At 36.5% G+C, this 12,590-nt stretch overlaps 1 protein-coding gene across 11 annotated transcripts in view; it reads left to right on the forward strand.

Moving 5' to 3' along the window:
• Positions 1–12,590, forward strand: part of KIF27 (kinesin family member 27) — a 99,678-nt gene that overhangs the window by 56,140 nt on the left and 30,948 nt on the right. For all 11 annotated transcript variants that reach the window (XM_057548773.1, XM_057548774.1, XM_057548772.1 and 8 more), the window contains 3 exons: positions 1,911–2,024; positions 4,628–4,804; positions 10,492–10,707. In XM_057548773.1, coding sequence (XP_057404756.1) covers positions 1,911–2,024; positions 4,628–4,804; positions 10,492–10,707 — 507 coding nt within the window. The remainder of the gene's footprint in view (positions 1–1,910; positions 2,025–4,627; positions 4,805–10,491; positions 10,708–12,590) is intronic.

The raw sequence follows: 12,590 nt of genomic DNA on the forward strand, positions 1-12,590 counted from the left end.
AAATAATTCTCAGTTCTCTTGAATAAGAATATTCAGTCTCTTGGCCTCTTCCTCCCCATGATTCTCAAAGATAGAGTCTGGTATATGTGGTGTTCGGGTGTGTAGCTTTATTGCATCACATGGTGTTGAGGGGGAAGGGACTTTCTGAGTTTCATTTGGTCCTTGGATGTGACTGGCTGGAATCTGCTCTCTCTTGTTCACCTTTCCCTGCTGGCACTTGATGTGAAGCCAGTATAGTTCATAGATTGGTCTCACTTTCAGCTTAGAGCCTGGAGGTGCTTTGGCTTCATCTCATCTCCTAATGGCATTATAAATCCCTGCTAGACTATCTTCCATCTAGCTTGCTAGCCCAGTGGCCTGTCCTCACCTTCAGTTTTGGGGTCAATTCCCCACAATAACTGACCCCTATTTGTTCTCAACTCAGGATCCTCGTCATCTGAGGCCAAGGAGTCCAATTAGTCTCTGTTTCCTGATCGTACTTCTCTGTTCTTTCAGCAAGACTGGGCAGAACCATGTGGGTGTGAGGCCTCTGCGCTGCAGTCCTCATTTTCTCCGTCTGCTCTCAGTGATACCTTTATTTATCATCCCCTTTCTGGGCCAAAACTCAGAGAGAAGAAAATTGGGACACACATCTTTTTTACTGTCTCTTTTCTCCTTTCTTCCATTTCCAGGGCTGGAAAAAGGTAGACTTCCCTTTTACTTCCTTTTTATCAGTACTTCTGAAATTACCTATGGAAAAGATACAATTTTCATTTTATTATTAATTTGTCACAGCCCAATACCTTTGTAAACAAGAACTAGTAGAAAAATGAAATAAAAACTAAAATATACAAGTCTATCTTTTAATTATTAGATTCAACAGACATAAAATTATTCTGTTAAATTGTTGTAAAAGGTTCTAAACACTTACTTTTAATTTCTGTACTTATCCATCATGGACCAGTAAGAAATAGCAGTGCAGACCAGTTCACTTTGAGTTCATGGCCTCCTTCCTGATTCCTGCTAAGCTTTGGTGGTGGATGGCAACATCGCCTCTAAACCCCAGCAGAACACAAGGGCCCTCTTGACTTGACTCTTAAGATGTGAATGGAAACTAAAGGAATTTGGAAAATACTCTTCGGAGGACCATGATCAGTCTTGAAAGACTATTTTCATGCTGCAAAATCTGATTTTTTTTTTAATTTTTATTATTTATTTATTATGTTTATTTTTGGCTGTGTTGGGTCTTCGTTTCTGTGTGAGGGCTTTCTCCAGTTGCGGCGAGTGGGGGCCACTCTTCATCGCGGTGCGCGGGCCTGTCACTATCGCGGCCTCTCTTGTTGCGGAGCAGAGGCTCCAGACGCTCAGGCTCAGTAGTTGTGGCTCACGGGCCCAGTTGCTCCACGGCATGTGGGATCTTCCCAGACCAGGGCTCGAACCCGTGTCCCCTGCATTGGCAGGCAGATTCTCAACCACTGCGCCACCAGGGAAGCCCAAAATCTGATTTTTGAATGCTGGAAACTGAATATAACTTTTCTTTTTACATTTCTCCTGTGATAAATTCTAATATCCCCATTGCAGATGGGTGCGTTGGGTGGACTAACTGAAGGTAGTGAACTCAGAAAGGCAGAAGAGAAGAGCAGATTTATAATTTTCATACTCTTATCCCTGTTATGCAAATTTGTAACACTGGCAAAGAATGAAAAAAAATACCTAGTTTTTCTAGTAAATCCTGATTTTTACTGTGAGATTTTATTGCTTGAATGAGGGGCTAACATTATTTTCTTCTTAAATGGCCCCAACCTTCATCTACTCGTTTTCTTTCTTTTTGCACCTAAGAAAGTAAATGTTAAAATGATTATCTGCATAAATATTTAATGATGACCATGTAGTAAAAGCAATGAGGTATTTTCAATTCCTGTTTTCTGTAGGAACTACAGTTAAAAACAGAACAGGAAGAAGGTCTAAAACTGAAAGCTGAGGACCTTGATGCATTTAAGATGAAAAGGAGAAAAGGTTCATTTGGAAGTATAGACCAACTCCAGGTTTGTCGATTCTATTTAGTGTTTCCTGGTTTCTCTGCAATTTGATGATTGTCTAAGTAGGGGTAAAAAGTGGTGGACTCTGAATAAAATCTTCAAACACTAGACTTTGCCACTCGAGTACAAAATTTCTAATATTTCTTGTGAATTTTTTGTGTTATTAAAAAATTAATTTCCCATCTGGAAATGTGCTATATTCTTATTTCAGTAGAAATGGGTTTATTTGAATGTTGTGGAATATAAACATGAAAACTAGATTGTATTTATTCCCATGTCAAGACTGGTTTATTCACCTGGAAACATATATTTCTAAAGATAAGAGCTCTCTACTCAAGCACAACCAAATTGTATATGCACCATATATAATATATTAAAAAGCTATTGTTTTAGTGCCACATTTAAAAAATGAAATCCATAGATTAATATCAAAGTTCAAAGAAACAAAATTTTAATTTTATGAAATTAGAAATGGCAGTTCTAAAAGTCTTAAGATTACTGTGCTTAAAACTGTAATTACCCTCAAATGCAAATACATCACCTTAATTCTGAAAAATTTATTTGCTCTCTCTTCTTAAATCTTATATATTTTAATAGTAAAATTTAGGACATGAATGTATTCTCAGTTATTTTACTAGTGTATTTTAGAAATTAGTTGAAGAGCTCTCTCTCTGACGTGCTTGGTAATATTTCTGGGTGGAAGGGTATGTGGGGGAGTAGGTGAGGTAGGAATGCATAGAATAGTTAGACCTGCTTTTCAAAATGTTAAGGATCTAAATTTTAAATGAATACAATAATAGATTCCCACAGCTTGCACTGATTATGTCAGGTTAAAAATAATAATAAAACAAACAAACAAAAACCTTCATGCTTTTTAATGTTGTAAAACAACATTTTCCAGAATTTGACTCTAAACAAGAACAAGATTATAAATTAATCAATATGACTATCCAAAGAGCTTTTACTAGGACATTGATTTGATATGAAGCTCTCTTATAAGAAGAGAGTATTTAAAATTGGAACTGTGTGGTAGGAATATTTATTTTAAGAAAAGACAAAATAAGAAATTTTCAGAAAAGTTACTAAGATACAGTGAATTGCACAAATCATAACCTTTATTATATCAAATGCAGAAAAATCCATTCATTTATTATTATTTCCCTAAAAAAACCTGTATTATGTTAGCAGACTCCTACCCATTCTTCAAAGCACAGCTAAAATATTGCCTACTCTGTGAGGCTGGCACTGACATTTCTTCCCGTTTCTCAGACAGAACCGATCTCTCCTTCCATTTTTGCATACATAGTACCTAGGAGTTAGCTGTATACAACATTTATTATCAACCGTCATAATTTTTTGGTTTCTTTCCTGTTGTAATGGAGCTTACAGAATATCTGTTATTCATCTTTCAAACCCCACTCACAGTCAAGAAATGTTTGTAGAATATGTTTTAAGTTAATTGCTAGTCTTCATAGGGTCTCATATATGGAGTTTCTAAGGTATAGCTGGATATAACAAAACTAAAGTATTTCTGTAGTTGCTGTGGGATATGCTTCCTGTTCCTAATAATTGTAGAGCTGCTATTTTAGGCCTCAATATTATTTGGATGTGCTGTTGCTTATAGGACCATACTATCTAGGTCTGGATGGAAAACTACATAGCTCTGGACCTGCTTTGCCTTGGCCACTTTGCTCTCTTTTTCTCATGCATATTCACTTCTTATTGTCTTAATATAGATTTCTAGGGACAGTTTTTATCAAGTTTGAGAAGAACTGGAAAATAGTACTATATTGCTTTGTTTTCTTATTATTTGTTATTTAGGTGGCATTGTTTCATTACTATGTCCCAGTGCAGATGGGCACTTGGTAGAGTTCATCTTGGACAGTCATTCCATTCACATTTTTGTTTGTACTTATTTCTGGGTATCCTTAACTCAAGAGAATACTGAGATGTTTGTTTTGGAAATCTTTATAGCTCAATTTATTTTTTTTGTAATTATTTGATGTTGACAGGCTACAATGCGGAGTGGATTTCCATGCGCCATCATCTATGTCTTCCACAATGTGTATTCATTTATTCACCTCATTAGTTGATTGATTGAATCAAGAATTCATTTAACATTTTATTGAAAGCCAATCATGGGCCAGGCAGTAGAGCAGGCACTGGGGCTAGAGAGGCAAAAAGTACTGTCCCTGCAATCAGTCAAGGAGCTCAAGTAGGGGAGAAAGACCGTAGAACAATCAGTAGTATTAGTGCTGTGATAGAGGTGTGCACCTTTGTAACAGAGAAGATTTCCAGCATGTTCTCAGAACTAACTCTCAATATAAAGAAAACTGTCAGCCTGAAAAATCTCAGACTCAAACATATTTGTGGAATAAATTTTAATTCCTTATAAAACAACACAGAAAGATGTTAACTTAGAACCACTTATTTCTTGACAGTTTTGGACAGACACTATTTTATTATTCTCACTGTTCATTTAAGGTATTTCAGATAGTTTTTAAATGTTCATTTAAGGTGTTTTAGTCAATCTGAAGTTATATTATTACCATATAAATTTTATGGTGAAGAAAAACAAATTATAACATTTCTTTGGAATTTTAATGTAGAAATTGGATGAGCAAAAGAAATGGTTAGATGAAGAAGTAGAGAAAGTTCTGAACCAACGCCAAGAATTAGAGGAGCTGGAAGAAGACTTAAAGAAACGGGAGGCCATAGTTTGTAAGAAGGAGGCCCTGTTACAGGAGAAGAGCCATCTGGAAAATAAGAAGTTACGATCTAGTCAGGTATTCTATTTAATATGCTCTTTGATTCTGGTTGTAAGCCATATAAACTAGGATTTATTTTTCTCTATGAAGTAAATCATACCACTGTAAAGTTAGAAACCAAAAGAAAACTTTTCTGGTTTTCAGTGTATTTCGCTTATTGGTGCTTATTTAATGACTATCACTAAAATCTATCTTGAAGTAAAATGTTCAATGTTCTACCAAGTATGATTTACTTATTATTAACTTTTTTGGGGTATTTAAAAAATTGTAGTATATTATACATAACATAAAATTTATCATTTTGACCATTTTAAAGTGTACAATTCAGCGGCATTAATTACATTTACAGTGTGGTACAACCATCACTGTTGTCTATTTCCAAACTTTTTATTGCCTCAAATAGAAACTCTGTAACCATTAAGCAATAATTCACCATTTCCCCTGGCAGCCTCTATTATTAACCTTAGTGGATATTTTAAAAATAAATTGTACCATTTGATGCTGTAGAGTGAACATTGATAATTTGGAAGAATAGACTTGAAAACGTTCTATCACTACTCACAGGGGTTTGCAGGTTTCCTATAAAAGAAAGAAGAGTTTGTATAATGAAGATTTGTTTATTTTTCTAATTATAAAGACAAGGGGGACTTCCCTGGTGGCACAGTGGTTAAGAATCCGCCTGCCAATGCAGGGGACATGGGTTCAATCCCTGGTCTGGGAAGATCCCACATGCCTCGAGCAGCTAAGCCCGTGTACCACAACTACTGAGCCTGTGCTCTAGAGCCCACAAGCCACAACTACTGAGCCCACGTGCCACAACTACTGAAGCCCGCGCATCTAGAGCCCGTGCTCCGCAACAAGAGAAGCCACCGCAATGAGAATCCCACTCACCGCAACGAAGAGTAGCCTCCACTCGCTGCAACTAAAGAAAGCCCATGCGCAGCAATGAAGACCCAATGCAGCCAAAAAAATTTTTTTTTAATAAATAAAGTTAAAAAAAAAAAGACAAGGGTATCTTTACAAAAAATTTTGTTGTAGGACTTGGGTTCTCTGAGCCAGTCAAAGAAGTGGTTTTATGAAGGACTTCACCTCAGTTTCAGGTTTTGAAAAAGGAATGATTGTGGAGGGAGTAGAAGGACCAGGAGAAGCTTTTTTAGATATATGTATGTATATATTAGATATATACATACTTTCAATAATAGCAGTAGCAACAGTAGCATCTAAAAATGAAGCTAGCTTGCCCCAGACTTGACTAAGACTGTCTGCACAAACCTTTGCCTCCAGCTGGCCTTGAGTCTGGGGTCAGTCTATAATATTGAGTCATGGAACAGAGAGATCAGTGACCTGCCCTTTATTAAACCTGCCTGTCATCCAGCATCTAGACCACTGGGATCTGAGGTGATGGTGACATGTTCTTAACTTCTCCACCTCAGTATAACAGGTGGACAGGCATGGGGACCTGCACTTAACCTCTGCTCTGTCCTCTGTTCCCCAAACATGTTGAAATAGCTTTTAGCAGCAGGCTGTTGGACATTGGGGTAGGGGCAGCCCCTCCAACCAGCCTAGTTGCTGGTGCTACCTCCAGGTAGCTTGTTTACATTGGCTGTCAGGGTCAGGTTTTAAAAGCTGTGACCCCCGAAAAAGGCCCACGTAAATGACAGCAAAGGAGGTTAACAAATTAACGTATCAAGTGAATAAATAGAAGAAAATACCTGGCACCTTTATGATATGTTCTGTATCACAAAAGAAAAAAGAGGAAAAAATAAAAAAGGAATAAGAAGGAGACTTATTTCTGAAATACATTTACTTCATGATACAGGGGAAAGAAAGAAAAGAAAATAGCGGTTTTCTAGTTTCAACAAGATGTAATATTTAGGAAGTCAGAACATACTAAGGTAAGCAGAGAGTGCAAATAAAGGAAACCCACAGGAAATCATAGCAAAATTGATTCTTTGAAGATTGTTTTAATAAAACAGAACAGAAACTTGAGACATATTTCTGGGTCCTTTTTAAAACAAAAGTCATAAGAATAATACATATTTTTTCAGTATTTAAGAAATACCATAAGATGCGATCATATGCATTTCAGACAAGAAACATGATATAAAAAAGCCTATATTCATAACATATACAGATTTAAGTCAAAATGAATCAAAGACCTAGATGTAAGTGCTAAAACTATAAAAGTCTTAGAAGAAAACATAGGTATAACTCTTTGTGACCTTGGGTTAAGCAATGGTTTCTTGGATGTTACACCTAAAGCACAAGCAACAAAAAAAAAACATTAGATAAATTGGACTTCATCAAAATTAAAAATGTTTGTGATGCAAAGGACGTTATCCAGAAAGTGAAAAGATAACCCACAGAATGGGAGAAGATATTTGCAAATCATATGTCTGATAAAGAACTTGTATCTAGAATAGATAAAGAACTCTAACAACTCAATAATAAAAAGACAACCCAATTAAAAAATGGGCAAAGGATATAATAGAAATTTCTTCAAAGAAGATATACAAATGGCCAATAAGTACATGAAAAGGTGCTCAACACCATTAGCCGTCAGGTAAATGCAAACCAAAATTTAAATGAGATACTGCTTCACACCCACTAGGATGGCTATAATCAGAAAAATAGATAGTAAGTGTTAATGAGGATATGAAGGAATTGGAACTCTCATACACTGCTGGTGGGATTGTAAAATGGTGCAGTTGCTTTGGATAACTATCTTGTAGTTCCTCCAAAGGTTAAACATAGAATTACCAAATGACATAGCAATTCCACTCCTAGGTGTATATCCAAGACAAGTGAAGACATACGTGCACAGAAAAACTTGTACATGAATGTTCATAACAGCATTATTCATAATAGTCAAAAAATGAAAACAACCCAAATGTCCTTCAACTGATAATATATAAATGAAATAATGGGATATTATTCAGCAATAGAAAGGAGTGAAGCACTGATACATTCTACAACATGGATGAACCCTGAAAACGTTATGTTAAGTGAAAGAAGCCAGTCACAGTAGGCCGTTCCATAGAGACAGAAAGTAGAATACTGGTTACTTAAGACTGGGGGGGGCTTGGTGAGGAAATGGAATGACTGCTAGTGGGCATGGGGTTTCTTTTTTGGGGCTGACGAAATGTTCTAATATTGATTCTGGTGATGGTTGCACAACTTGGCGAATATACTAAAAACCATCTAATTATACACTTTAAATAGGTGAATTGTATGGTATGTGAACTGTATTTTAGTAAAGCTATTACTCAAAAAAACTATAAACCCATAAAGGGAAAAAACAGTAGGGGAGACAACAGAGGACAAAAGGTTACCAAAAAAATGTAAGATGGAAAGCAGATAGATAAGTGGTTACTGACTTAGCAGAACAGAAGAAGCTGAAATCCAAATGTCTAGAAGAGGGACATCAATGAGAGCCAAGCCTTTAACTTTAGCTTTTTTTTTTTTTTTTATAACAGCTTTATGAGATATAATTCACATAAACATGAAAAAGACTCAGAAGTGAAGGGACCATGATTTTTAGACGGCAGGAGTGAGGCCTAAGGATGAAAACAGGGCATAGTCAGGAAAGCATCCTTTTCTGATTCTGGGACTAGATGATTTATTTTCTGAAGATTGAACCAGGTACAGCAGAGGGCTGGGGTAAGTCAAAATAAACAGGGAATGAATGAAAGTCTGAATCCTGAGATATCCATTTCCTGACCCCTACTTGAATCCCAAAATGCTGGCAGCCAGACTTATACTTCCCAGCAGGAGATTGGTGGATTTTTCTGAAACAGTCCCAGAAAAAAAGACCTTAAAAAAATTTACATTTGGGAGCCCCCAACTAAGTGGCCATATCCCAGATATATCCTATTGTGACACATCTTACCCACCACAGTTTATCAGGATTTTAATACCTGACTCTTAAGTATGATGGATATTTCAGGAATGCTACTAACATTAAAGACAGAGGCCAAAACAAAAGGAAAAAAAAAAAAAGAAGCTCAGATAAATTAGAGATAGAGCAAGGAGCTGAAAAAACTTCTTAAAAAACCTTATTATCTTCAAGGTGGTAAAAGATGATACTCTATCCATAAAACAAGAATTGCAGGCTATAAAAAACATGAAAGAACTTTTGGAAATTAAAAGGATTGGAGAATAATGTTAAGGAAGTATTTCAGAGAGTAAATAAAAAGATAAATAGAAATTAGGAGGAATAAAATTTAATCGGCAGGTAAACCCACAAAGTCCATCATCCAAGTAACAGGAATTCCAGAAAGATACAACAGAGGAAACAGGAGAAGAGGAAATTATCAAAGACATAATACAAAAAATTTGCCAGCACTGAAGATATAAGACTGGGTTGAAATAGCTTATCAAAGGCACAGCAAAGAGTACTAAAAGCATATAATTGTGAAGTTTTGAGTACACTCGGGGAAAAAATATATCCTGAAAGCTTCCAGATAGAAGACTAGTCACTTGAAAATCTTGAGAGTCAGAATGGCATTAGACTTCTCAACCTTCTTCATTAGAAGTTAAAAGACCTGAAGCAGTCTTAAAACTCATAAGGAAAATGGTTTCCAAACAAGGATTCTCTTTTTAGCCTAACTATCAATCAAATGGGAAGGTAGAATAAGGATATTTTCTGGTGAAAAAATTATCTACTACCTAGCCTGTCTCAGGAAACTACTAGAGGATGTGCTCCTTAAAAATGAGGGTGCAAGCTATGATAAAGGAAGACTCAGGATCCTGCAAATGTGATCTAACTGGAAATTTTCAGGATAATACCAGAGGAAGTCCAGGAACAACTAGTCCAGTTTGGAGCAGGAGGATGGCGGCTCCAGGCAAAATGTTCATGTATTCACAAAATCATGTAAACTGACCATTGGTTTATCTAAAAACTGTAATACAACTTATGTTGGGAGAATAGAGGGAGGGGAAGTACAGAAGAGGAGGCATAGGAGTGCTAAATCCTTGTCTTCCGTAATAGATAATCAGCAGACAGTATCTAAAATTGGTAATGTTATTTAGAAACATGGACATAAACACCAGAAGAAATAGCTTAAAAGGTTAAAGATGGTTGTTTCTAGGGAGCAGGACTCAGGGGAAAGTGTTGGGTAGGGGACTGCTTTTTTAAAAAATTATTAAACTTTATACATATACATATACACATAATTATAATTATACATATAATTACTTTGATGAAAAACTCTTTTTAAGATTATCTTAAATTGGTCATAATGAAGATCACCGTAAATCTAACTGGCCATAATTTTGACCGGAATGAAATAAGAGTAGAAACAAATTGTATGTTTAAATAACAACAAACCAAATGTCAACCTCTGGGAAATGTTAACATAATTAATTCTACTATGTAACAGGCCAAGAAAGAAAAGTTTAATTTGGAAAATAATACAAAAGAAAAATACTGCCTCTCAAACCTGTGTTGTATAGTCTGGTTTGGCCAAACAATACTTAGTAAAAAATCCATTGTTTCAAAAATCTCCACTTTTTAAAAAAAGGCATTCAACTTAAGATTTTAGAAAATGAAGCTCCCCAGCCCCCCAAAAAAATCCATGGGAGAAAACAATAATGTAAAAGCTAAAAATATGTTCACTTAGTAATTTTCTCTGTTTTTCCTAATTTATTTACAGTCTGGATTTCTAATAACTGATCTTGGGGTGTCTGGTTGATTGTCTTTTTAGGCTTTAAACACAGATATTTTGAAAATATCAACTCGCCTCATCTTGTTGGACCAAGAGTTGTCTGAAAAGAATGTGCAGCTCCAGAGCAGCACAGCTGAGGAGAAAATAAAGATTTCAGAACAAGTTCAAGCCCTCCAGAAAGAAAAGGATCAGCTACAGAGACGAAGAAACAGCGTGGATGAGAAACTTAAAAATGGTAGTGTGTTATCACCTGAAGTAAGTCAGTATGCTTTGGAACTAGAAGTGCTGTATGATGGATCACTTGGATGATTTCCTCCATCTTTGTTACTTAAACATAAAAATGATAAATCTGGTCAACTTTGTTTCCTTGAGACTTTTGTCAGATGTAATGAGTCTACCTGTCACCTGTTTGGCGCCTTGAGGCATGCTTGACTAGAGACTGTGATGTCCTCTCGTAGAGGTCCATGAACGTGGCCCCTTCCAGGCATTGCCAGGGACTGGGAGACTAACGTTTCTTTTGAGTATGGTCTTTCTCAGCTGGGGTTTCTCATCTGAAATCACAGAACACAGAAAAAGATTTGAGGGACACTTTTTTTCATTTCTTCCAAAGAGGGCACCTGTCTTCTCTCTATGTATCTTTCTTGAATGATACTTGGTAATTCATCACATATAACAGATGTCTAGGGCATTAAGGGTTAATTCTTTCAGAAAGTATGGGAGCATGTTCCACTCTAAGTCCTAGCCAAGTAGATGCATAAAACTCAAACCCCAATAAAAATACCTTTTAGGATTTTTCATTTAGGGGAGGATATGGCTTCTCTCACCTTTATTTTTTTTAACTATGTAAAAGATGTTTCATTTGTTGGCTAGCAAACTGTCCCAGACTTTGTCTTCTCAAAATTTTACTTCAGTTGGTAGTGGTATCCATACCTTATTACTTTATCAGACAAAGATGAACTTTTTTTTTCTTTTTTAAATTTATTTTATTTATTTATTTTTGGCTGCATTGGGTCTTTGTTGCTGTGTGCGGGCTTTCTCTAGTTGCAGCGAGCGGGGGCTCCTCTTCATTGCAGTGCTTGGGCTTCTCATTGCAGTGGCTTCTCTTGTTGCGGAGCACGGGCTCTAGGTTCACGGGCTCAGTAGTTGTGGTGCACAGGCTCAGCTGCTCCGCGGCATGTGGGATCTTCCTGGACCAGGGCTTGAACCTGTGTCCCCTGCATTGGCAGGCGGATTCTTAACCACTGCGCCACCAGGGAAGTCCCAAAGATGAACTTTTGAGCCTGGATTTTCTCTGCAAATATTTATAGTTGATGTCCAAAGTAAGGGAAAGCTGCTAAGAGAAAGTAAGTGGCTGGGAATCATCTATCTTGTAGTGTTTTAGATTGGAGCAAGTGTGACAAGAAGTGAAAGGGGCTGGTTAAGAAGGAACAGGGGAAAGGATTTCATGACATTATTGTTCATTGAGTTGATGAAAGAAATTGAAGACAACCTTGACTGGGGGCTATGTGACATTATAAGCTTCTGCTGCCCTATTTTATAACTTAATTGGGGTAGCTTTGACAAGGATCACAGAATGAGGTTGTCCTCCTGAGGCTGTTAAATTGGAGCCCCAAGCCTACAGATTTGAAGGTCTGAGAGCCTTAGATTCAGCAAAACATATGAGGATTTAAGGAATTCTTGCCTGCCCAGGACAGTTACTGGGCCCTATGGGAGAAAAAAAAAGAAGGAGTAAACATTATGCTTCTCTTGAGGAATTCATACTATATCTGAGGAGACAGACAGAAAGATGAGAAAACTCTAAACCCTGAAGAACATAAAAAAGCAAGTTATAGATAATGTAATAAAGCTATACTTATTACATTATTTATATAAAACAATGCAGTGATCATTTGGGGGAAGATTCAATTAAGGCAGCCTTGGTGGATCAGAATCTTGAGCTGGATTATGAAAAACATGGTATATATTGATAGATATAAGAAAGAAGGCCATTTTAGATAGAACACTGTTAAATAAGGCATAGAGATGGGAATGAACAAATTATGTTTGCAGAGGGGTAGAGTGTCCATTCTTTTTTTAATTTTTATTTTTTTGTACAATTTTTAAGGTTACACTCCATTTACAATTATTACAAAATATTG

Source organism: Balaenoptera acutorostrata, chromosome 6 (genome assembly GCF_949987535.1).
Source record: "Balaenoptera acutorostrata chromosome 6, mBalAcu1.1, whole genome shotgun sequence".
Lineage (NCBI taxonomy): Eukaryota > Metazoa > Chordata > Mammalia > Artiodactyla > Balaenopteridae > Balaenoptera > Balaenoptera acutorostrata.